Here is a 26,673-nt window from a genome sequence, read left to right on the forward strand (position 1 = left end):
ATTAATAGCAACATAGCTCACGTGTCTGTCTGTGTGTGTGTGTGTGTGTGTGTGTGTGTTTGTCTGTGTGTGGGGGGGGTGGGTGGGGGGTGTGTGCCTGTGTGTGTGTCTGTGTGTGGGTGTGTGGGTGGGGGGGTGTCTGTGTGTGTGTGTGTGTGGGTGGAGGGGGTGTCTGCGTGTGTGTGTGGGGGGGTGGTCGGGGGGTGTCTGTGTGTGTGTGTGTGGGTGGGGTGTTTGTGTGTGTGTGTGTGTGTGGGTGGGTGGGTGTGTGGGTGGGGTGTCTGTGTGTGTGTGTGTGTGTGTGTGTGTGGTTTGTAGCAGCATGTACTGATGTGAGGTACACTGTTCCATACTCGTCACTCACTCCAGTGAACTTGGCTCCACGGAAGCAAGAGGAGAGAGAAAGGGGATTTGGGAGATAACATGAGACATGGTGAGACATGGTGAGACAGGGTGAGAGAGGGTAAGACATGGTGAGACATGGTGGCCTCTCAGATCTCTTAAATGCCACCAGACTTTTATTTTGCCCAAGCCTTGCGTGTAAACACAGATGCCCTTTTGTCTAGTTCAGCCTTCTGCTTGTCTGTTCAGCATGTGAACAGCACTATTCTACCAGTGCGCCAAACCCAACAGCCGCACAGCACTATGATTTTGATGACCCCAGCCTGCAGTAGTTCTGCAAGGTCAACCTCAAGGTCACCTTGGGTCTGGGCTCGTTATTCTTAAATTCTCCTGCATCTGCTCCATAGCTCAGGCTGTTTTGTCAAGAGAACCTGATTACCGTTCACAAGGCCTGTGGTGCTCCTGCAACTCACCTGATACGCCCGATCATGCATCACACGTAAGGACTTACACAGAAATACATGCAAGACCCTGGCAATTAGAACAGGACAGACACTGACTGCCAGTCACTGACACGGTAACAATTCTACATGCACACAGAAAGCATCAAGAGTTTGTGAGCAATCCCACAACACAAACCATATTTAATCTGTGTGTGTGTGTTTGTGTGTGTGTGTGTGTGTGTGTGTTTGTGTGTGCGTGTGAATAAGAGTGTCTGCCTAATGCTGTAGGCCAAATATAATATACAGAAACACTGGCTTCCATACATCAAATTAATAAGTAAAAGACAAATAAAACACTGATTTTGTGATGCCAGCTTCTTTTTGCTTAAGACAACTGTACCGTGCACTTATGTTGGGTACTTTGGGCCCGGCTGCGTTAGCCACTAATCCTGTCCTTGAGAAACGCTTCAGACAGACATCAGGTACCAACCAGAGCGCTCAGGTCTGGGAGCTCTCTGCGTTATCCACCTTATTAGGGTTAATGACGGATAACACACAGCCACAGTGGCCCCCGGAAAGAGCGCGACCAAACGTTCGCAGGCGGGGCTCAACGTTTGTGACGTCACAGTGGAAGGCAAACACGTCCGCTTTGTTTTTGTTTTTTCCCGGGGTTTGGGTTACGTGACTTCTTTTTTGCAAGTTTCTCAAACAATGTCCAATTTGTTCCGTTCAAGCGTGCTAAAAGTATGGTCCCAGGTCAAGATTATTTTAAAAATCTACGACTTTATATGTTTTTAATCACTGCAATTTAATGTTTGCGGTTTACGAGAATCTTTTAACGCTTAAATTAACCAAAAGGCTGACATGTAGCTGGGTTTATATGGCATGTAATGTCAGTATGACGACCATGACAGGTACCAAGGTCCTGCAGAGCGTAACCGTAACCAGAGTGTAGTTACTTACTGGCACTTTACTGCCACCTGGTGGCCACAGGCCGTAATGGCCGCTTCGACACCTGAGCGGCTGCTATACCCCATGCTGTAATTATTACCGAGCCTCTGGCCTTTCCATCGGATAAACGGAATATGTCCGACTGACCTTATCAGACGCACTCTGACCCAACACCTAGCATTTACAACATAAAGGTTAATGGTGGGAGTCTGGAGTCTGACGGAAGGTTAGAGGGACAGATCTCACCATACCGCTGGCTTGAGGGATCTGAGCAGCTCGGCTCATTTCGACCCACAAACATCACAGCTGGAATCTGCCTTAGAGCCCTCACTACACATACTGAGAAACACAAGGGTCTGCTATATATAAATATATGCATTAATAATGCTTAGTACAGCTATAGAGCTAGCCTGTTATTATAATAATTCCTTGATGCACATAGTGCATTAATAATTAAAATACATTTATATTGTATATTATCTTTAATATCTGCAGTTGTGTTTTACCTACAAGTGATCAATAAATTACTGCTCGAAAACACTGGACGCAGAAAAAGCGCAGTGATTTGACAGGTAAAACAAAGATTCTAACTGCAATATTTTTTGCTTATTAACGATCAAAATCAAATATTTTGGAAAGCCAAATATTTGGAAAAATGGGCCCAAAATAGAAACTCGATGCAACATAAGTGAACATACCTGTGATTGCAGACACACTTGTCACAGAAATTGTGATCACAGAAACAAAACTGAGTGCAACTGTGCCTTCCAGCTAGCCTAACTGCATGAACGTGGTTTTAAAATAAGCTGTGAACACTAAAACAGTTTCAATTTTGGCCCCATAGAGTGTCTGCCTGTGTGTCTGTCTGTGTCTGCTGCTCCACATAGAAAGGTATTGCCAGGGGAACTGAAAAATCTGACTGTGAAACTTCACAAAGACAGAAAAGGATGATCTGTCACCAACTAAACATCTGTTGAAACACAGTTGCATTAGTAATCAGGAGATACAGAACAAACCACAGTTCCACTAACTAATCAGGTGGTATCACTGAAAAGCAAACCGGCAAGTGGCTCAGAGTGGGCACATGGGTTATTAGTGGAAACTGGAGACAGTATGAAGCCAACCTCTATGGATGCTGTCCAAGAAAAAAAACCTTATTTACTCCTCACACAAAAGAGACCAAGGAGATCAAAGGAATGCGGACAAATATAAGGAGCACATCCTTTGGTCCGATGAGCCCAAGACAAATGGATGTGACTCAGATCATCGGAGTGCAGAATGTTTGGTGTAAATATGGCCAGGACTACCACAGTGTGCACACGGTTCTGACAGTGAATCACAGAGCGGGGAGTGTGATGACTTTGGGCTGCACAAGTGCAATAGGTGTTGGGGAGATGACATTTATAGATGGTACCATGAATACCTGCGGATATACCAAAATACTGGCTGACAAGATGACTCCTGGACTCCAGTTGCTTGGCAGGCTGGGAATATTCTAGCATGGTAATGACCCAAAGCACACTGACAATCATGCAAGAGTTTCTAAAGAAGAAATAAGAAAAACTATGATCTGGCAAAGTATGTCACCTGATCTTAATAAAATAGAGCACATTTTGGGGTATTTTTAAATAGAAAGATAGAGCAACACAACCCCTCCAGCTGATAAAAAAAAGTCTTAATGGCATTAACGCCATTATTTCTCCATTAACATATCTCCAGAACATCTCTCCAGAATATCTCTCTAGAACATCTCTCTAGAACATCTATCTAGAACATCTCTTTAGAACATCTCTCCAGAACATCTCTCCATTATTTCTCCATTAACATATCTCCAGAACACCTCTCTAGAACATCTCTTTAGAACATCTCTCCAGAACATCTCTCCATCAACATCTCTCCAAAACACATCTCCAGAACATCTCTCTAGAACATCTCTACATTAACATCTCTCAATTAACATCATCTCCAGAACATCTCTCCAGAAATATGTGCACTGGTGTCCTCCGTGCTGGGAAGAACTGAGTTTATCAAAAATAAAGATGGAGATTTGACATATGGAAAAAAATAAAATATGTGAATTTCAGTAATGAAAGGTGGACTGACTTGTTGCATTGAGTTCCTACTGCACTGCCTACTATTTTTAATATAGGAACTCAGAATGTTCCCTCAGACTCAGACTCGTACAGGCTGGTGGAGGCAGGGCCGTGATGTAGGGAAATGTTTTCCCGGCACACATTAGAAAACCTGATGAGTACTTAAAGCATCTGAATGGCACAGAGCATCTCAACATCGTTGCCAAGTGAGTTTATCCCTTTGTGGCTGCGGTGTCTCCACGCTCAGCAAGAATGAGGTTTGTATCATCACTGAGTGGTGCTGGAAACATGGCAGCTTCTGTGGGCCTGCACAGTAACTGCATCTCAGCTTGTACTGAAGGTCAAAGCAAAGCAACAAATTATTGATTTTAAGCTTGCAGCTCAATTCATTCTGTGTCATATTTTTGTCTTTGAATTTATCTTCTTGTCAGAGGTTTGCTTCCCCGAGCCAACACACATCTAGTTTATGTTCTGATGATTAGGTTAATGATTACATTGGCAATGGAAACCACGAGGTCGTTCCTCGTCCCTTACGCTGAAATGCTTTTATGGTTTTCAGTTCACCTTTGACGATAAAACACGCTGAAAACAGCGAAGAAAAGTTTGTCCTGTTCATTGTTGGGAGACTTAAAACACCCTGTCAGAGTGGATTCCTGGGGGAACTGGGCTGCTATTGGTCAAGGAAGGGCACTGTTCTTTTAAAAGCTTTATGGCTTTGGATGCAGACATCACACCTCCTACAGATAACAGTACTTGTGAAAGTTACTTTTAAAAACAACAGCAGTTGTTTTGGACACCACTCAGGCGGCAGAAGGTTTTCCACACAGTGTAAGACACAGAGCCGTGACCCTATTCTTCCATTAAGTTGCAGTCAGTAGCACGTAGCATGCTATAGCTTAGTCACACATTTTTAAGAAGCTTCTTCTAAGAAGCTCTGATTTAATGCTCCAGCCTAAAGCTCTGTAGAAAGCATCTGAGTAACGCACTGAATGCCATCGTGAACATTACTGCCCTTTTCTCATGTCATTTGTTTCCAAATGCACCTGAATCTGGAGTATACCACCATAGGAACAGCCAAAATAGATCTAAATATATCTAAATCTCATTGTCAGCAGTTTGCTTGCTTCCTCCAAGTGGGTCAGCTTGACAGCATGCTCACATATGCTCCAGAAGGAGCAAACAGAACATAGGGTAGTACACATAATTCATGCAGTGTAAATGAAGAAATAATTTAAGAATAAGAAGTGTAACTGCTGACTTCAGGTAAGCGTTATCTGCCATGTGGTGATAAGAAAACAGCAAGTGATACTGAGAATAGTCCTATATTTTCTGCGTGCGTTAGCATAACCGCTAATCTTCAAGCAATGTGTGCCAGAACATTGACTCTTTTACATGTGGATGAAACATAATTGGCGCTGTACATCATTTGAAGATCCGCAGTCTAGCAGCGTAATCCGTTTTTGCATGTGACCAGTGATCCTGATGCATGTAGAATGAATACATAATTTAGGAAAACCTCATGCTGGCTTCATAAACAAATCTTGTGGTATGCCCCTCAAGAGGAAAATATCCCTAGTCACTTGGAATGGCTAACGAGTTTGTCCAGCAGGTGGTGCTATTTATTCATTTTATTCAAAACTATCATCGAACATCTGTTTTTCTCAAAAGGCGTTACATTAGCAAATTGACTAGAGGTCTACAGACAATCTGTGGTACCCAGGGTACCCAGTACAGAGTACTGATAAATGGGTCCAAGCTTTAATGTCAGGTCTGACAGGTTTTGTTACATGTGCTGCAATAGCAAGACGTGCTACGCAGGAACATAGAAATGGAAACATATCTTAAAGCTCACTTGTAGAAATAAGGCACATGTCAGACATTTGCAAATCATGCTGTGCTCCCTCTCCATGCAATGCGTAACCATATCAATCCTATTTCAGCATGGGCCTAAGACACTCTAGTTTATTTTTAAGTTTTGTTTTTTTCCACATAATGCAGACTTCTGCAGAATATTGTGGATAATTTCACCATGAAATATATAGTACAGCCTAATTTCAAAAGCTACTATGTCTAATATATAAATAATAATTACTCTAATAATGACTAAGATTTAATTCTAAAATAAAAATGGAAAAATTTAATGTTATATGCTATGTTTGCAATTATTATCTGAAAGTGGAATTCTTATTATACTTACAAATAGTTTTAAGATTATTATTTGTTGCTAAATGTTTCCCGTCTCTGAGAATATCTTAACGACCTAAAGACCTCACCTAACAGAACAATGACATCAGCTTCCACCAAAGGTAGGACATCATGAAGCCCTTCTCTGACCTCATGCTCATAAGCTTTCTCTTGTACCTTCTTCAGTCTTGAACCATCCATATTCTGACACCCCAGATGTCACTCGAGAGCGATCTTCTATCCGTCCTCAACGCTAGCTACCTCACAAGTGCAAAATTTTTGCTTTGTGATCTACCAGTAGTCTGCATCTTCCCTGCACTATTCCTGTGCACACATCCTTTTTCTGAACACTCATCTGTACACAGCGTTTATTAAAAAATGTTATTGTCTATTCACACTGCCTTGAATAAGAAAACGTCACAATACACTCAGCTCCAAGTGAGTTCACTGAAAATAGTACATTTTTTTTGTATATTGTGCCACAAATATCTTTTTTACGGGAATGTTCACTAGTTGAATAATTTATCCAGTGTGTGGTATCTGACCGGTTAAGACATATGGTAAATAAACCTTTAGCCATAGCGAGATTTTAAAATTAGATGATGAAATTACCACTAGATGGCACCAAAGGATTCTTTATATATATATATATATATATATATATATATATATATATATATATATATATAGAGAGAGAGAGAGAGAGAGAGAGAGAGAGAGAGAGAGAGAGAGAGAGAGAGAGAGGCTTTTATGGGGACATAAAAATACCCACTTTATTTTGAGTATATGGCTAGACACTCTCCTGCAAATCTGAAAATTAGTGATTTGTCTGACCTGACGAATGACTGTGATGAGAGAAGCTCTTAGCTCATGCATATCTTCAGAAGATGATGTAAGCGTACAAATGCCATCATCATCACGTAAACCCACCCTTGCCGTCTAAACTAAGAGAGTGTGTGATCAGAGAGTGTGTGAGCATTTTTATTTGACTTAGCATTTCCTAAAACGAATATATTCTGGAATCTTTTTCTACCATTCGTGATCAGCCCCCAGCAGACAGGAGTTACTGTGTCATAACTGAATGGAAGTAACGTTTTATGGTCCATGCAGACACCTCATGTTTCATGCTTCAGGCTGTACACAATTGCAATGCACTCAATGCACTCAACTACAGCCCTTCCCCCAACCATGCGGCCACCAGACACACAGACAAACACACACACACACACACACACACACACACAGAGAGAGAGACACACACACAAGCACACACTCAGACACACAATGATATGCGCACAATAACACAACATGTGGTGCTGTTGTTACATAACACTCGATGTTGCCTGCAGCTCTCCCTCTAGCCAAAAACACACACCCCTCTGAACACTGACACACACAGCACATGCCTGAGCCCCATTAGTAAGAGACACATGCTGTAACCCCCCATTCCCTAAATTACATCATGATTCCTTACAGGATGGGAACAAGAGCAAGAATATGGAAAAAAGAAGAAGGTTGAATTGGTCAGTCTCCCTCTCTCTCTCCCTCCCTCCCTCTCGCTCTCTCTCTCTCTCCCTCTCTCTCCCTCTCTCCCTCTCTCTCTCCCTCTCCCTCCCTCTCGCTCTCTCTCTCTCTCTCCCTCTCTCTCTCTCTCCCTCTCCCTCCCTCTCTCTCTCCCTCCCTCTCTCCCTCTCTCTCTCTCTCTCTCTCTCTCTCCCCCTCTCTCTCTCTCTCCCTCTCCCTCCCTCTCCCTCTCCCTCCCTCTCGCTCTCTCTCTCTCCCTCTCTCTCTCTCTCCCTCTCCCTCCCTCTCTCTCTCTCCCTCCCTCCCTCCCTCTCTCTCTCTCTCTCTCCCCCTCTCCCTCTGTCTGATAAATCCACACCCTGACAGAGGCGCAGAAGCACCAACGCCGGCAGACACCGCGGACGGACACGCAGCCTCTCTCCCTCCCTGCTTGTGGATCATCTCCTCTGTGCCAAACGGTAAGCCCACCTCTCTCCTCCTCCTCAGCTCGGCTCTCCGCCGCCGAGCGCTACCGGGCGCCAGGGAAGCAGGCTCGTTGTGCCGTGCATGCAGCAGGAGTGGGGCAGGGCGGGCTTGCTAACCACAGAGACGGGAGCGGAGGAAGGCAGGCGGAGGCGAACCACGCGGGGACACGAAGGCGTGAGGGGAAGGAAAGGCGGCAGGGACGTCAGACCTGGGCTTTCTCCGCCAAGGGCCACGGCGGGCCCGGACACACGGCGGAGGACAGGCGAGCCCTGCGGCAGGGACAGGGGGAGGGAAGAGAACAGGGGTGGAAACAGCACAGGAAGAACAAAGAGCCGCACGTGAGACGGGAGAGGCAGACAGGCGAGGGGGGGAGGGGAGAGGTGAGCGGAAGGCGGGCGGAGGGGACCGGAGCGTGATACATACACACACACGGGAGGGCGTCTGGTGCACATGTGTGATGTGAGAGCTCATAACATACATGATACCTCATGGCTGTTCAGAAATCTGGATTTGCCTCTGACAGAGCTCTTGTGTTTTGTGACAATCTACATGTATTAAAACAATAATGTGCACTTTATAGGAATGTGACAAAGAAATACAGATATCGAAATCATCCGTGTTGTCCAATGTAAGATGATGGCATTTTATTGGGGCTCATATTTTGGGCTGTCCCAAGAACAAGGCTTTCGAGAGACAAAGGAAGGTCACTTCTCTGCAGCTGTCAGTCCAACGTATCCTCTTTGTTGACAGCAAACATGTCTGACAAGCCAGACCTCACTGAGATCGCCAGGTTTGACAAAACCAAGTTGAAGAAGACCGAGACAAAAGAGAAGAACCCCCTGCCCACCAAAGAGAGTGAGTGACCTGCAGTAACCCTAACCCTGCCCATGCAGGGGGAGCTCCGGCCAACGGGGTGTGGTATGGAGTACTGTTCACTGTTTCTCTCGAGCTGCAGGGCTTTGTCCATTCTTCCTCCCTCCCTCCCTCTCTCTCTCTCTCTCTCTCTGTCTCTCTCTCTCTCTCTGTCTCTCTCTCTCTCTCCTTCTCTCTTCCTCTCTCTCCCCCACATCTTCATTCTGCGTCTTTCATTTGTTAGCTTACTCATTTCATTCTGATCTCGCTCTCTCTCTCCATCTCTAACTTAGCCCCACCCGTCCTCCTTTGCTATGGCAACCACGCCACTCTCTCACTCTCTCTTTCCGACAGTGAGCTCAGCGCATGTCCCCGCACACACCAGCCCCGCATTCGCATGTCAGCAAACAGCTGCCAGTTCAGCTTCATTCCGAACCCTCCGTCAGCACCGCAGTGCAGACCTGGGCATGTCCGACAGAAAGCCAGTTACAGAATGACGATCGTGTTGGCAATAGCGTCACGCTCCCTGACAGAGATGCAGAAAGGCAGTACCGTTCTGTTCACTGACGCACACGACGCCCAATCTCGCCTCTCTGTGTTTCAGCCATCGAGCAGGAGAGGAAAGGAGATGCAAGCCCCTGACCCGACCGAACGTGGGACGGCCGAGCACAACAGATGTTCCTCTGATGGAACTTTGAACCATCCACTATTTACATTTCCTATTTCAGTTTAATGGGTGCTACTGCCCCATGTGATGCATGGTTACTATGGCGATGGGAGCCACTGAGGCCTAGGAGAGGGTGAAGATGACACGGGGTGTAATAAGACAGGGTGCAAATATCTTACAGCAAATTCTCTTTGGTGCAATGGGGCATTTTCTTAATTTTCTAAAAAACGTTTCTTCATGAAGTAAAATGTGAACACAGTACTGTATGTGACTGGTAATCTCTGAAACCTGCTGTTACCCACACTAAACCGTGGTAAAAGATAATAAAAGTACTTACAATTAAACAATTGTAGTACATTCATTTATATGTTGCATATTTTTGAACACTTTATAAGATAAAAAATAGAATTGGCTGCATATGCTACAAAAAAAAAAAAAAAAAAAAGATTTTCCTCAGATATGTACTTTCTGCAGCATTTTCTCAGGTGTCAATTTCCCCTAATTAATGCAAACGGTCATCACAAGATAATAGAATTATCGGCGCCAACCACATCATGTGTTCACTGACCGTCTACTAACTAAATCTTTCATTATATTTTCTCGGTCCAGTGCAGATCAATCACGTGGAAATACGGTGACGTTGCAAATGACCAGCAGGTGGCACTAATGCTGCATCAACTTTTAAGGCCCTTAAACTCCTTTTACACTGTCGTTGCGCACTAAAGTCTAAGAATGCTAAGAAAGGAATTCTGCTTTATCCTCATAAAAAGCATGAGCAGAGATGCCGTCGGGGTATCACGACGCACGGACCGTTCCGGACTAGACTACAGCACATTTCTCTCCCCGACGCAGCCCGTCTTATTACGTGCTGGCGAGGTGTGAGAAGACGCGCGCCGGTCCCCTTTGAAGGCCAGGCTGTGGCGCGCGGGCATGCTTGGCGTCGGCGGTCCGGGCGTGCGCGACACCTGTCCGTCTGGCCTGGAAGCGCCTACAGCGCCACGCCACGCCAGTTCCGCGGCTTTTCATGACCTAATCAGCATACAACCTCGCAATGAACGCTGCCACAAACGGCACTTAACAGGAATCGCGTTCTTTAAAAGGAAAGGTTACCAAAAGCTAATGCACGCGTTAACGTTCATGCACGCTGGAAAAGTAGTGACGGGCCCCTGCGCGGTCCCCGTTGGGCATGAGCAAAGAAGCCGTGTCCGCAGGAAGGTATCATATTAAACTCGTTTAAATAGATTTCATTAAAACTGCTTTACAATATGATACCCAAGTGGCGCACACGATGACTCCCATCAGCGTTAGTCATAATCGTTTGCACCCGAGTCTCTAAGTTCAGCTCAGCTCCTCTGGGTCTACAAGCCTTCATTTGCCTCGCGCAGCCTAGACTCGTTGCACGGGCTTTAGGCGTGCGCAGGATCACATCGCGTTGGGCAGTCTGTTTTTTAGTTTGCTGGCCCATAAATCCATTCAAAAATGATAGCTGCCGACATCTGCGTGTTTTCATTTACATGCATTGGTTTTACGCGCAAGGCATCAAAGATCACGGTTTAACAAGCCTTTCTTTTTTGACAAGTAGGTGTGGGAGTTTGGGTTTCAGGACTTGATGTCGCCGATGACCAATTAGTGGGGATTATCCTCACTTGCACGTCCCACTATTGTTTTGGCGCGAGCTGGAATGGTTCAGCCGAGGAGCTCGAGTACTTGGCCATTGTTCGGCCATCAAATAAATGTTGTTTTGAGGGGATTTTGATTGGCTGATGATTTGATTCGAAATTCGATGTTAACGTGTAGTTTCAACAATTAATCTTTCCACGAGAACCAAAATAAGTCACATTTCCATAGAGTATTAAGCAATCGCAAACATAATCGAAAGTAGATAAATTAATTTTCTCGATGTATAGTTTATGTATATTACGTATATATTCCATATGAGGAGTGAGTTATCATCTGCTTGCATAAGCAGTACCTTTTAAGAGCATGCTCAAAATCTATCGGCAACTTCAGACGGAGGGGATTTTAAAAAGCTCCCAATATGATTAAATAAGCAGCTCGGGCCTTTAAATTCCACCGACTCCAGTCCATCTTCGCAATGCATTCGCCCCCAGGCTCTGCGGGTTCCGCTCGCATGTCAAAGTGCCCGTGAGCGTCGTGTCATTTGTATGGCCTTTAGCGTGTTCTGATGAATGAATGCTTGTAAACTACGTAGAACAACCATCTCAATCCAGTTTAACGTCACAGGGCTAAAACTGGAGACCTTTTGGGTGAAAGATTTGAAGCTAAAAGTATTAAAGCAGTTAGAAAAGTTAGACTGCTGTGTGATTGGGGGAAGATCAAGGCAATTCGACAATCAACAACCACTGCAATGTCCAAATGGACGAAACACCTCCAGCTGTCCAGATGTACTACACAACACCTCCAATATGCAAAGTCCCTCCAATGGACAAAGTAACTCATTAGCTGAACATGTTCCAATGTGTGGCTCATTCCACACCGCAATATCCAACACAAACACACCGCCCAACTCCATCCTCTTTCTAAAAAAAAACGAGTTTATTTAACTTTAATTTGAAAAACAAAACAAAACAGCGATACTACCACTACTACTACTGATACTATTACTACTACTACTACTACTACTACTACTACTACTACTACTGATAATAATAAGAGTAATAATAATACCAGTAATAATAATAATGACGATAATGTTTTTGGGGCAGACGGTAAATGGCGAGGGGCTCTTACACGTATCTGCTTTGAAGCTGAGCTGTAGGTACTTCTACGGGTTATTTACTACATCTCTGATGACCTCCTCTCCGTCTTTTCACAGTGAAATGTCAAAGGTTGAAAAAAAGCATGTCGCTCAGCATTGGCGACAGGTATAAATACCGTGATCCTCCAGGCCCCCGGTCAGTTGGCTCGAACTGTTTCTGGATACTGCACTTACTCACGCCTTGGACATCTCGCGCCAATGGTCTCTTTGCAAATCCTCGCATCTTTGGTCCTGTCCAGCTGCTGTCACGTGCTGTCCACAATGGCATGGTACGGGGATTTAAAAAAAAAAAATGACTTCGAATTGTTTTTAATGTACTGATTTCTAATTGAACGTTATTCTAAAGATGCGTGGTTTCTCTCCCTTTTCAGGTCAGTGAATAATTTCTTGATGACCGGACCCAAGGTAAGTGATGAGTACAATGACAGCTCTTGCTGCAGAATGAACCGCTCTGCACTAAACATCTCGAAGCGCTGGCGTTATGTTCTCTTATTTACGCCTTTATTTCTTACCGTGTACAGGCGTATCTGACATATGCAAGCAGTGTGCAAATAGGCGCCCAACGCGGCATCGAAGAGTGCAAATATCAGTTTGCGTGGGACAGGTGGAACTGTCCAGAGAGTGAATTGCAGTTATCAACGCAAAAAGGACTAAGGAGTGGTAAGCGAAATTACTTTTAAACCTACACCACGCCATACACAAAAGACATGAGAAACATGAGATCAATCGGAACGGGCTCACTCTGAATACATGCCCTTAGCCTACACATTGAGGCCCTCAACATTTAACGTGAAAACTGATCAAAATACTAAGTTCATTCAGAAAATATACTTAAAAGAAAAAGAAAAAGAAAACTTTATTCTGATAATCTCTTTTGATTTCAGCCACAAAAGAGACCGCTTTTTTGCACGCCATAAGTGCAGCAGGAGTTATGTACACGCTGACCAAAAACTGCAGCATGGGGGACTTCGATAACTGTGGGTGCGATGACTCAAAAGCTGGCAAAACTGGTAAGCCAAAATCAACAGACACTGACGCAGAAACGATGCACACAACGGTGATGCCCTGCAATGCAAATGCGTGCGCGCGCGCGCGCGCGTGTGTGTGTTCCCAGGAGGTCTGAGTTGGATATGGGGCGGCTGCAGTGACAACGTGGACTTTGGGGAAAACATTTCCAAGCAGTTCGTAGACGCGCTGGAAAATGGTCACGATTCACGCGCTGCGGTGAATTTGCACAACAACGAGGCGGGGAGACTCGTGAGTGTAAATCTCCTTCTCCACAGCAATATTTACAAAGAGTGACTAAATTAATGTTAACCGTTTTCGTGTCGGAGGGCCAAGTGTATCTTCTGGCATGCCGTTATTTCACAGGGATTAATACTGACACGGCAGTAAACTTTAATCTCGTTTTTCAGGCTGTCAAGGCAACGATGAAGAGGTCGTGCAAGTGTCACGGCGTGTCCGGAAGCTGCAGCATCCAAACATGTTGGATGCAGTTGTCCGACTTCAGGGACGTGGGAAACTATCTGAAAATCAAGCACGACCAGGCGCAAAAGCTCGAGATGGACAAAAGGCGAATGCGCGCGGGCAACAGCGCCGACAACCGCGGCGCGATCGCGGACACCTTCAGCACAATCGCGCGCACCGAGCTCGTGCACCTGGAGGACTCACCTAATTACTGCGCGAGAAACCTGAGCCTCGGGCTGCACGGGACCGAGGGCAGGGAGTGTCTGCAGAGTGGGACGAACCTGTCCCGGTGGGAGAAGCGAAGCTGCAAGCGGCTGTGTCACGAGTGCGGCCTCAAAGTGGAGGAGAAGAAAATCCAGACCGCCAGCAGCTGCAACTGCAGGTTCCACTGGTGCTGCACGGTCAAGTGTGAGCAGTGCACGCAAATCGTGTCAAAGCACTTTTGTGCAAGGAGGAAAAAGAGCAGTCGGACGCACAACACTTCACGACGGAGACATCGTACGCGCAGCGGATGATTTTCATTACCCCCCGTTAAATATTAATATGTATATTTGTAAATATATTTTATTGCCGACAGTATTTTGACGTGACACTGACATCAGAAAAAAGTGATAAACCTAGCCAACACAAAACCTGAATCCTACCCTTTTCCATTGTCGGTTGGATAGACTGTTCAGTACTTCTGTTTTAAATCTGCACTTTTTTGTTCAGATCACCGGGTTTGTTTCTGACCAAAATCGTCGTAAATCGTGGTTCATTCATAATGAACCTTCCTGTTTCGCTGACAGACATTACTTGCTAGTGTTTATTTCACATGGGGCTAAAATTTTTTTTCAAAAAATATATCAGTGACAGTCAGTATCAGTGACACCTTGTATTCATAAATATGATTAAATAATATGTAATTTATCTTCGAGTCGCCATATATACACACATATATATATATATATATATATATATATATATATATATATATATATATATATATATATATATATATATATATATATAAGGTTTTTTTTTCTCAGAAGTAGAAAGAAAATAATTTTATTGGAGAAAGTGTGTTGGTTTGTACATAGAATAAACCCTCACCAGTTTATGAATGAAGATCACCGATCGCAGAGAAAACAGTTGTAAACGTCCATCCTTTGAAGTTCATTGGAGGAGTTTCCCAGTGGCTGTGGACCAATCGCGGATCACGAACTCCCTAACAAAAGGTGATCCCCCGATGGCCCTTGATGTGGACTGTATAAATGTCTAAAACGAATCTGAAATGAAACGCCAGATCATACAGCGGTGTTTGAGTGCGGAGCAAAGTGACCACACAAAGGCAGAAAAATGATTAATTCGTTTTTCTGGGCTTTTATTTTTTTCGTGCAGCACAAGCCTCTCCTAGGACATACATGGTAAGGACAATCATTTTCATGAACTTTTAGAATTTAGTGTGATATCCTGGATCACGCAACTGTATTCACATTTTGCTTTTCTTTCTTCTGCTTTTAGGGCACTTCACAATTTCCTCGTGACTGGTCCCAAAGTAAGTTCATTTTTCAAAACGTATTGAAAGCACGATAGCAAAACCCCACAACCCTACTCAAAAGAGAACGCGCGGGGGATTTTACGCTGAGTATTAACATAAATTAATTTTTAAAAGACTGCATTTAAGCGACACACTCTCCCACTGGCAGGCGTATTTGACTTACGCTACTAGCGTACTGGCCGGCGCGCAGAACGGAATAGAAGAGTGCAAATATCAGTTTGCGTGGGACAGGTGGAACTGCCCGGAAAACGCTCTTCATTTACCCAATCAGAGAGGCCCCAGAAGTGGTAAGATGCGCAAATGTAACGGATTGCTAAACTAAGAAATCGACGCGTACCTTGAACTTTACACCCACCTGAAAGGTTTTGTTGTTGTTGTTGTTGTTGTTGTTGTTGTTGTTGTTGAAGCCACACGAGAGACCTCCTTCGTCCACGCCATCAGCACAGCTGGAATCATGTACACGCTAACCAGAAACTGTAGTCTCGGGGACCTGGACAACTGTGGATGTGACAACTCTAGGAATGGCAAAATTGGTAAGAATGCGTAAAGAGACAAGAAAGACACCGACCGCGAATCTTTTCAGCATCTGAAAGCATTTATTAGCGCATAGCGCAATGACGGTCAGATGTTGCTGGCTGTAGATCTGATCTTATTCATCCGGATGTGTAGGAGGTCGTGGATGGCTGTGGGGAGGCTGCGGTGATAACGTTGACTTTGGAGAGAGGATTTCCAAACAGTACGTGGACGCAGTAGAGACCGGACATGACGCTCGAGCCGCAGTCAATCTTCATAACAACGCCGCCGGCCGTCTGGTGAGTTATAATGTTATAACTATGAGTTATGAGATATACGTTATGAGTTACGAATTATAGGTTATGAGGTATAGCGTAGCTCATAAAGCCACACGTTTGTATGCATTTGGCTATATCGTAAAATATCTTGCATTACAGGCAGTAAAGGCAACCATGAAAAGAGTGTGTCGGTGCCACGGTATGTCCGAGAGCTGTGCAGTGCAGACGTGCTGGATGCAACTCTCCGATTTCCGCGAGATTGGAAATTACCTGAAAGTGAAGCACGACCAAGCGCAGAAACTTCAGTTCGACAGGAGACGAATGCGCGCAGGCAACAGCGCGGACAGCCGCGGGGCCATCGCCGACGCGTTCAGCGCCATCCCGAGATCCGAGCTCATATACTTGGAGGATTCTCCGGATTACTGCGCCAGAAACGCGAGTCTCGGGCTGCACGGCACGGAAGGCAGAGAATGTCTGCAACATGGGGACAGTCTTTCACAGTGGGAGAAGCGCAGCTGCCGCAGACTGTGCCACGAGTGCGGCTTGCGCGTGGAGGAGAGGCGCACAGAGACCGTGAGCAGCTGTAACTGCAGGTTTCACTGGTGCTGCACGGTGAACTGCGAAAACTGCTCACAGGTAATAGTGAAGCATGTTTGCAGTAGGAAACAAAGCAGCCACGGTCACCACACACGACGCAGAGTTCGAGGACCAAAATAACTGATGGCATGTGCGCGTTACAGTGGAACACTCTAGACGACTTGCTTGCTTGCACTTTTTTTAGTAATGGAATATTTGTAACTCACAGGTTATACTTAATTTGTGTAAATACAACAAAATGTATATTTAAAAATGTTCTAATAAATTAAATGAAAGATCATGTGGTGCTGTGTGTTGACTTGCACATTTCCGGTCCACATTCAACGCGAGACATGTCAACAAATGTAGCGAGGGTTCACGTGATTAATACCGACAAGCGAAACTCTTTAGAGGACGGAGCTGATGAGATCAACGTGGAGGTCTTCGCACTTGGCACTGGGCGTTTCTCTGGCTGGTTTGGCGTTACTTTGATATGTAGACCACAGTGATGTTGTGTATCGCAGTCTGACGTGGTAATGCTGGGTTGGTGTATGCAGACCTAGTTAAACAAGTCAGTACAATGCATCTCAATTCATTTACGATCTGGACGGAATGGAGAATATGCAGGTATGAGTACTAAACTACACTACCAGGACAGTATACTTCGTAAAGGAAAAGTGACTTTATCTTTAGCTTTGGGCCAATCACAGGCCAAGTCACTTTAAAACCAGGGAACCCTAATTATGGCATGTAGCTCCCAACCATCTAATACCAGAGTTGTACCCTAATTTGACAACTTCCCCTAATACATAGTTAATTTCTTCAGCACAGTGGGACATGTCATAAATCTTCCAGTGTGTCTGGCCTGATGAATGATGGGATATTGGCTCCAGGGGGGGTCTGAACCCCAAGGAGATAGGGGCAGCAGAAGGGGGCATCACCTAGATGTTTTGTTTTTCCTTGGCTGCACTAATTTAAAAACCCATTCAGGACTTGTTTAAGCATGTGGTAGGGGTATTATCACAATGTTTAGTTTTTATAAGGTCTCCTGTTACATGGTAGACAAGCGTGCGTGCGCACACACACACACACACACACACACACACACACACACACACACACACACACACACACACACACACACACACACACACACACACACAGCAGTCCTTTTTACATCAGTTCTGTGTACTTGATCAACTGATGTTAATTTGCTCTGTTTTCTGCAGTTGTGCCATGTTTCAGTTAATGATTTTTTTAAAAGGCACAAGATGCCTGGATATTTTGTGTATGTATATATAAACAAAGATGCACATGTTTACATAAACAGTATTTACAGTAAAAAATATATAATGAAGTATGATGTGCTCTTGGGCCCAAACCAGGTCACTCATAAAGGAACCAGGTAAAGACTAATACAACATACCCCCATCTACAAGATAAGAGCCAGTCGACAGACTTAACAGTACAACTGTGGTGCAGAGTAGTGGATTACAATGTCCAGAGGACTGGATTAAACTTTACAGTTGACTGTATGTCTCATTGACTATTGGCCTATCAGGTACAGCTACAGTATAGTATGTAATAAAGTGCTCACTTGTATATAAAAAAATGCAGTTTACCATATATACACCATGCACTGTGCTACTACTACTAAAGTGGAACTGTTTGAGATGTTCCTGACCAAGCCTCATCAAAGTGATCCCTACCAAAGAGCAACGAGATTTTCATTTAAATATAGACAGCTGCTGACATTCAGAGTACTTAAATAAGATTTAAAAAGTAATCGAGGGGGATTTACTAGCTCTGGCGTTACACTGACTGCGCATTTGGGCCTCAACAGTGTTTATGCTAGCAGAGGCCCTGGTTTTAAAGAATAAATGCAATGATGCTCGCATTTCTTTAAAGTGATTGTCCTTCCTTCTTTTTCCTGTAAACTCGGGAAGCTTGTGGGTATTCCAGGTTGCCTGTTTGCCTTCAGGGGTACCATGTATTTCTCAGGCTGTCCTGCTGTGACCTAATGAATGGGGAACAAAATGACCATCCCACTAAATACAGCACCATGTTGTCATCTAAGTTAGACACGCCCCCCCTACACCAGCCCCTCCCCTTTTCTCACAGACCTTTCATATGGATGGAATCAGACTGTGATCTCCCGCAATCCCCTTTGGTTTCTACCCTCTTCAAAAATACTAGCGCTGAGGGTCAACCCGGCCTGCTCCACTCCACAAAGGGCCCATTTCCTTTAAGCTTGCGCATGACAAAGGTGTGCTGCTCTGTGTCGCCTGATCAGAAGCAACTGATGTGACATCCACTCCCACAACCAAAGCAACAACTTGCCTGTCAGTCTGTGATACAGTACAAGTCTACTGGGAACAAGGTTCTTATTACTTTAAAATTGTTTTTGATATTCACTGTTGTACAAATACTAAATCAGAGCATTATCTGGGGAGAGAAGTATACATTTTAGCTGAGTATTTCTTATTGTTTGAAATAATTATTCAATACTTTGTCTAAAAGTCATTAAAGGAAAAAAAAACCCTGTTTTGTACATCTGCAACTTCATTGGTGCATTTTTTAAAAAGCACAGCAAAATGACTGAACCATCTCTAAATAAATATTTGTAAATCGAGAATGTAGATGCAATTCTAAGGCAAACAACAGACAGGCTACCTGATATAACTTTATGTCTATGTCTACGTGCTAGTAATATACTGCTATAACATCATAAAGTCCTTCACATCATTGATGGTCAGCCTTTCCTCTGTGCAGCTGGACAAGAGGGCCCCTCCTGTCTTTATGGGACCCCTTTGGCTAAAACCGTGAGGCAACAGTCTTGTGTAAAGGCCCCCAGGGTAACAGCTCCGGTCAATGGGAATCCCGCAGTCCTGCAGGGAGGGAGGAGTCTCCGCACCACTCTCACCTTGGTGTTACACGGATGGGACCTGCAGCTGGCCTCCATCTCCATTCTCGCATGCTCCCCTGGTTTTGTGTGGTGTAGGCCGTGCATGAAAGGGGAGTTGTGGTTTAAACACGAAAAGGGCTGCACCTTTTTTATCTGGCCTTCTTACCAGGGTGATGTGCACTGCATGCACGTTTGCTTTGAGCTGCACATGGGACTCTGCCCATCTAAACCAATTCGCCTGTTATGTCTGGACTAGGCCTTTCCCCCCCATGTCTCGCTCCCTACACACAACTCTCGCAAATGTATCCAGTATTTCAATATAGTCAGAGTGTCTGTGAACCTGGGAAGCTCTCTTGTGGCTTACACATGAAATTAACTGTCAAGACAAAGCATAGCATCTGTTGGGCTGTGTGCAGATGAGGAACTGACCTGTATCTTTGCTCTGCCTCTCTGCCTGCATTAATGCATGAATGCATTGCCCTGTAGGCTAATACCAAACACACCTCTGTGTGCTGGCCTTTATCTTCCTGTCTGGATGCAACACCTCAGCTTGTTTGCTTTCTTTTTTTTAGTTTATAGCCATGGGCTTGAGAAAAGCTTCTCGTACAGAAACATAGTAGGTCAACGTGCCGATTTCTGTGTATATAACTTGTTCAGAGGTGCCATGCCTGTGCAGGACTAAAGTGGCTCTCTGTGACCTAAGACAAATTTCCCCGCATTCATATGAAACATAAGGTCTGAACATCCACATGTATAAATACACCCTGACGGCATTTCACATTATGCAGTTCTAAATGTGGGGTGTTCTATATCTGATGAACAAGCACTTCCTCTTTTGAAGCCACTGACTTCAGGAAGGTGGTAAGAACTGTTGCTATCAGCGCACGCTACACTCTTTCACTCAAACTTGCCAACAGCATGGGCAAACGCAGGGAGAGTAAGACTCTAGAGTAATCTCACTGGGTAGAGTAACCTTACCGGGTAATCTCACCGTGTAGCGTAATTTCACCGAGTAGAGTAATCTCACCGTGTATAGTAATATCACCGTGTAATCTCACCCGTTAGAGTAATCTCACCGTGTATAGTAATATCACTGTGTAATCTCAGCGGTTAGAGTAATCTCATCGTGTAATCTCACTGTGTAGAGTAATATCACTGTGTAATCTCACCGGTTAGAGTAATCTCACCGTGTAGAGTAATATCACCGTGTAATCTCACCGGTTAGAGTAATCTCATCGTGTAATCTCACTGTGTAGAGTAATATCACCGTGTAATCTCACCGGTTAGAGTAATCTCACCGTGTCTGCACCTGTCCCTCTTTCTTTTTTGCCTCAGTAAACTGAGATTACCACACACAAAAAAACAACCAAACAAAACAGACAAACAAACGAAAATTATCTTGGTCACAATGAATTTGGACAGCACTCCCTCTAAGTTTGAAATAATGGGCTGGGACTCACAGACTCTGGCTGACTACATGAAGAAAGTGAGTATGATCCCTCAGTTGAACTATTTCATTTTTCATTCCACAGTGCATTGTGGAAAAAAAAGTACTATATATGTAGAGATGAGAATACAGCTACACATCATGACACCGTGTTTCACAGACACTGTGTTTAACGTCAGGACACTCTGTTTAACGGAGTGTTACAATCATCTGTTGCTTCTGATGTATGGTGATGTGTTTATATGTGCACAATGCCACAACGTAAACTCTAATCACACAGTACAATAAGTCAGTGAAGGGCACGTATCTGTTTTGTTCAGGATGGGAACAGTATCTTATAAAACGTCATCTGACTGGAAAGTCTTACAGATCTGAAGTCTCCGATTTGAAAGGAGTAAAAGTCTCAATACACATAAAATAGATCCAACTGTCAGATGTTGTGCTGTGAGATGATTTTAAACTGTGACTGTCTGAGTGAAGACACTAGGCCCCACTAAAGAACGGTCACCGCTGCTATAACAGAGAATGCAGAGTTAGGCATTACAGGCTCCAGTTGTTTGTAGAAGTTCATAAGGCAACAGAGATCATGAAACAAACACACAAGAGTTACATTTGACACTGAGTTTAAACTATAGTACATTATATTACATACATTATCTTACACTGTACACAATTTTGCTTCACATTTGTCCTTATTTGAAGCTAACTGTGGGTATTTTTAATGTTTCTACATATGTAAAACTGTTATCAGCTCCTGCTACTCTCACACAACAGGGAGGGTGTGTGATGATAACTGTGAAAATGGCTGGAGAAGCAAATGTGTTCTTCAGCATTATAACTGCAGCACACGTGTTCAACATTATAACTGCAGCATATGTGTTCTTCAACATTATAACGGCAGCATATGTGTTCTTCAACATTATAACGGCAGCATATGTGTTCTTCAACATTATAACTGCAGCACACGTGTTCTTCAACATTATAACTGCAGCACATGTGTTCTTCAACATTATGACTACAGCACATGTGTTTATCAGCATTTTTCAACTGTAGCACACATCTGATACATTTCTTTCGTAGATGAGGCTGTCTGGTTGCGACACAGTGGTGAGGAGAAGTGGCATGAATGGTTCAAAGTTCTTAGTAAGACGTTTTCTCACCTTAAAGTTTCAAGTTTATAAGAACATGCCTCATTCTAAACACACAAATATATATATATATATATATATATATATATATATATATATATATATATATATATATATATATATATGAGAGAGAGAGAGAGAGAGAGAGAGAGAGAGAGAGAGAGAGAGAGAGAGAGAGAGAGAGCATAAGCACACTGAATTAAATATTCACAGATTTATTATATAAATATGATATATATGAATGATATGGGCTTGTCTTAAGTCACTAACTGGCATGCTACCACACTGGTCATTCACACAAACAATGTAATGAATGTGGTACTTTCTGAATGTTTATGTATCAGTTTTGCTTAGTTACTGTAATTAGTCCACATATGTACACAGCTTTGTGTTAAGGGCTTTAAGCCTATTAATTTGTCTGTTTTTCTTTTTATTATGCATTTATCAATAAGCAATAAGAACAGAGATAATAGAAGAATAAAAGCAGGCTGCCCCTAACACTGTTTGTCTTTATCACTCCAGGCAATGTCATACATCGATATTCAGAAGTTTCCCAAAGTTCATGTGCCGTAAGTTTGAAGAATTAAGGCGTAAACATATTTTAACAGATATAGGGAAGCAGGACGCAGCACAATGCTGTACTGAAAAGCTAAAACAGAGGAAGTTACTTAATGCTCACTCATGGGCATCACAAAAAGAGAGTCTTTATTTACCGATTGCTGTTCTCTCCATCACTTTTCCTGAGAACATGATGACATGATAACTCTCTCCGAATACTTACACTTACATTTGGACCTTCTTTCTTTGTTAAAGACTCATCACAAAGATCATCAATGAGATTAATCAGGGGGAAAAAAAGAAGGGGCTGTTTCATCGGTGAGCTTAACAATGCCGACACACTTAAGGCGAGAAGCACAGAGCACAGCTGTGTCTAACTACTAACATTCTTATATTCATATCTACATTTTTTGCAGACCTAAACCGTCACAGCTTCCAATGCAGGGTAATTTTAACACTAGGCGATAACACGTATTCACACCCTAAGTCACCTATTTATTTGCTTATTTACTTATGTATTATTATAGTAAATTCATAATAGTTCTATCTTCATTGTTCTCTTTGAGTAGGCTTTGTACATACACCTGAGACTTCGCAAAGAGACGAGTTTGTGAGTCTCACTCTGATTTGTATTTCTTCATTCTAAGATCATCAAATAAATTCAGTCTGTAGTTGTCATCCTTTCTCAAGTTAAATTTAGCACATTATTCTAAGAACAACCTTTCTTTTTCTTTATTTTTTTGAATGATGAGGACGATGAGGACAGTGAACCAGACTATGAAGAGCCAGATGAACCCAGTGGTAATTTTGAGGACGACTACATATGTGCAGTGTCGGATGGGCTTGACCACGAAGCAGTGAACAGTGATTGTGAATATGAATTACCTCCTAGCGAAATCTCCACTGATACACTGAGCCACTGCTGTGCTACCAGGCCACTGAACAACAGCCATTACATAGGTGACTCTACGACACGCTGGAACATACCTCAGGCCTGCACCACTTAATCGTTATCCATCAAGCTGCCTTGTTATCCACTACTGTCGTTGTCTCTGTGTGAGTGTAGATAGCATTCGGGAGACTCCAGGCCAAGGCCGGACAGCTGCACTTCCCCAGCGGCCAGGCTTCACACTGGCTCCCCCTGCAAAGAGCCAAGCTAATGTATTTTTTAAAAATCAACATAATGAGACTTATTTATATATTTTATAATATTCATTTGGAAATTAATTGTTTAAAAGTTATACCGCAAATTGGGCACTGAGACAAATTATGTTTCCCTGTTTGTCTTTAGTTTCTGGATGCTAACTCTCCGAGGCCTGGTTCTCACCCACAAAGACCCATAACACCCTCTTCTAAATGTAGGTATGGTTTGTTTCCTTCTCCAGGGTTTTTATTTTTAATGTATTTTAATTGATGAATGTCACATTCCTGCAGGCAAGCCTGTTGGATCTGGACCTAACATAGACCGCAGGAACAAGCCTCGCTCGACATGGTTCTCCAAAACAGTCCCAGAAAAACTAGGTATCGTTTTTCTACATACTTATTCATGCAATTTGAATTTTTTTTAAAAAATTATATGTATGTGACATTACAAAATATTGCAATTGTATTTTAATGACCACCCTCTGCAGTAAAAAGCTTCTCTCCAGCCACAATGAACTTACAAATGGCTACAGGGTTACCAAAATCACCATCAAGGTAACTAGCTTAATAATCATGGGGACTCTTACCTTAATGTTTTGAAGAAAGAGAACAGCACTAAAAAATGTGAAAACCTTTTCATATTTTTAACAGATCCGCGCAATTTACTTCTAATAATCAGGCAAGTTCTTACCCCTCTATTCATTAGCACAACACAATTTAATGTTCTTTGACAGTCCTAATAACTTCAGATGAATTCCATCTAAGATACATGTATACGCCAGTCTAAATGACGTGTTGTTTGCCTGCACAACCACAAGATGGCAGTATTGTAATGTGAGTTTGTGCAGGGCACAAGGATCGTTTATTTAAACAAAGGAAAAATGAAACCCACTAAGCCCTGATATTTATTGTCCATTCTTTAATATAACAGTCATAAACAAAAACAAATAAAGAGAAATATAAAAATAAACCTGTGAATATGGATATCTGATGCAGGACATGGACCCAGAGTGGTATGTAGGGCCAATGACCCGAGGAGAAGCTGAATGCTCTCTGAGACAAATATATAAGGTAAGTGTTTTGTTTTTGAAATGAATGAATAAATGACTGAGAGAATGAGGGAAGCAGCTAATGATTGTTCAGTCTACATCTATACGAACAGGCAATGGAAATTTATTCCAACATCTGGGTGCTAATACAGAAAAGGGGCTTGAAGTGTGTCTTCCCTGTCTCTTGAGGGGCAAACACACACACGACACTCATAATTTGTTGTTATTGTTATTATTAATCAGGTATAGGAAAAAAGGTCAGAATGGGAAATAGAAATGATATGGAAATTAGTGGGTATGACCTTGTTTAATGCCAATCTGTCAAATACAGTGAGTCCTAGGGTAGCTGGACCACTGAGGATGCAAGTGTGTGTGTGTGTGTGCACCTGAGCATATCAACATTTTAGTTATGTTATTACAGCACAATGTGCTCTTTTAAAATAAACACGGTACAGCAGTGGCACAAAAACACCTCACACTTGGGTTTTTATTTTATGTTTAACACACTTCTACCACTGTTATCAACAGCTCTGTTAACAGTGTTGTTTCAAATGCGTGTTCAGAACGGCGCATTCCTCATTAGAGACAGCTCTACGAACGCCATAGCACAGCCATATACACTCATGGTACTGAATGAACACAAAGTATACAACGTACAGATTCGTTTCCATGGAAACGACCACGGCTACTCTCTGGGTACAGGCATAATGGGGGCTGAGGTAAGTAGCTGACAAAGCTATCAATCAGATCCTTTACCCCGACTTAAAACAATCAAACAAAAAAATCAACAATACTACAGAAGTAGAATGGATTTGGGTGTTCTCAATCACTAATTGCAACTAAAATGCATTATGCATGTCCGACTGAGTAACAATTGCCTTTGTACCACAGATTTTCCCTAGTGTGAGAGACATCGTCTCGCACCATGTCAACACTCCAATCATGCTTATAGATGCCATGGACCCCAATAGTGGAGCTCAGCATCAGTGCTGCCTCCTGCACCCAGTAAGGCATTAAGCAAGACTGCACACGTTCAGAGGACCAGAAGAAAAGAGCTAGTCAAGACAAATTATAGTCTTACAGGAGTTCAACTGACTTGTATCGATACATGCTATTAATGCTATCTAATACGTACGTTATTTGAAAATGTACTGAAAAATCAAAAAATAATGGCAAAATGAAGCAAACTTTAGTTTAAATTCCTGTTTCATAGTGCACTTGCATGGGCTTTTCCTTTTGGGGGAAATAATGTAAAAAAGATCATTTGTATCTGGTACTTTTAATTTTTGTACATTTTAATTTTTTTACACCCAACAAACCGTTTGTATTTTTGTGTTTGTATGTATAAGATGTTACAAATAATTTAACAGAAGTTACAAATACTAATTCAAATACATTTGAAAATACAGTTGATACCCTGTTGCCAAATACCCTGTTGCCAACAGTACACCATTTCACTTCTCTACTTCTGGGGCTGCAGAGTCCTGTACAACACAGTGCAGACATGCTGTCTTGTCAGGGTGGGTGAAACACACAGTTAGGTTACACTGCAGTAACTGAGTCTTCACTGCAAATAAAGAAAAATCCAAGGTTGTGTAAGCAAAAACCACAAACAACCCCTGGGACCCTTACATACAAGAGAAAGTTCACAATATGTGCTATAAAACCCTTGCATCAATATATACCTTGCAAAATGCAGTGAACCGCAATGGTAGAACGGTATGGAAAAAGAAAACAGTTCACAATTGA

The 26,673-nt window shown here is 43.1% G+C and overlaps 4 protein-coding genes and 1 long non-coding RNA gene across 6 annotated transcripts; 4 read left to right on the forward strand and 1 right to left on the reverse strand.

The window, feature by feature from the left end:
- Positions 1–7,836: 7,836 nt before the first annotated feature.
- On the forward strand, positions 7,837–9,868 carry tmsb2 (thymosin beta 2). The gene is made up of 3 exons (XM_027025742.3): positions 7,837–7,995; positions 8,753–8,857; positions 9,459–9,868. Exons 2-3 carry the CDS (start codon positions 8,758–8,760, stop codon positions 9,494–9,496), a joined length of 138 nt encoding a protein of 45 aa, XP_026881543.1. The 5' UTR covers positions 7,837–7,995; positions 8,753–8,757; the 3' UTR covers positions 9,497–9,868.
- Positions 9,869–12,236: 2,368 nt separating this feature from the next.
- On the forward strand, positions 12,237–14,681 carry LOC113587180 (protein Wnt-8a-like). The gene is made up of 6 exons (XM_027025729.3): positions 12,237–12,569; positions 12,672–12,705; positions 12,822–12,960; positions 13,185–13,310; positions 13,415–13,557; positions 13,716–14,681. The coding sequence occupies exons 1-6, from the start codon at positions 12,499–12,501 to the stop codon at positions 14,280–14,282; spliced, it is 1,080 nt and encodes a 359-aa protein (XP_026881530.1). The 5' UTR covers positions 12,237–12,498; the 3' UTR covers positions 14,283–14,681.
- Positions 14,682–14,873: 192 nt separating this feature from the next.
- LOC113587179 (protein Wnt-8c-like) lies at positions 14,874–16,977 on the forward strand. The gene is made up of 6 exons (XM_027025728.3): positions 14,874–15,173; positions 15,271–15,304; positions 15,456–15,594; positions 15,715–15,840; positions 15,977–16,119; positions 16,258–16,977. The coding sequence occupies exons 1-6, from the start codon at positions 15,106–15,108 to the stop codon at positions 16,813–16,815; spliced, it is 1,068 nt and encodes a 355-aa protein (XP_026881529.1). The 5' UTR covers positions 14,874–15,105; the 3' UTR covers positions 16,816–16,977.
- Positions 15,884–16,510, reverse strand: LOC113587182 (uncharacterized). The gene is made up of 2 exons (XR_003411713.2): positions 16,369–16,510; positions 15,884–16,116 (listed from the first exon to the last, which is right to left on the reverse strand). It is a non-coding gene; the product is annotated as an uncharacterized LOC113587182 (long non-coding RNA).
- A 3,483-nt stretch (positions 16,978–20,460) lies between the features above and the next one.
- Positions 20,461–26,365, forward strand: lcp2b (lymphocyte cytosolic protein 2b). Of its 2 annotated transcripts, XM_027025720.3 has the most exons (15): positions 20,461–21,065; positions 22,107–22,169; positions 22,697–22,743; positions 22,988–23,050; positions 23,149–23,177; positions 23,302–23,342; positions 23,485–23,692; positions 23,799–23,893; positions 24,024–24,090; positions 24,167–24,253; positions 24,364–24,430; positions 24,527–24,554; positions 24,872–24,946; positions 25,488–25,643; positions 25,816–26,359. In XM_027025720.3, exons 1-15 carry the CDS (start codon positions 20,988–20,990, stop codon positions 25,939–25,941), a joined length of 1,230 nt encoding a protein of 409 aa, XP_026881521.2. In that variant the 5' UTR covers positions 20,461–20,987; the 3' UTR covers positions 25,942–26,359. The 2 variants fall into 2 exon arrangements, with proteins under 2 accessions (XP_026881521.2, XP_081555351.1); XM_081699225.1 differs by lacking the exon at positions 25,488–25,643 and having other exon boundaries at positions 25,816–26,365.
- Positions 26,366–26,673: the final 308 nt, after the last annotated feature.

Source organism: Electrophorus electricus, chromosome 16, assembly GCF_041902795.1.
Source record: "Electrophorus electricus isolate QZ-2024a chromosome 16, ASM4190279v1, whole genome shotgun sequence".
NCBI lineage: Eukaryota > Metazoa > Chordata > Actinopteri > Gymnotiformes > Gymnotidae > Electrophorus > Electrophorus electricus.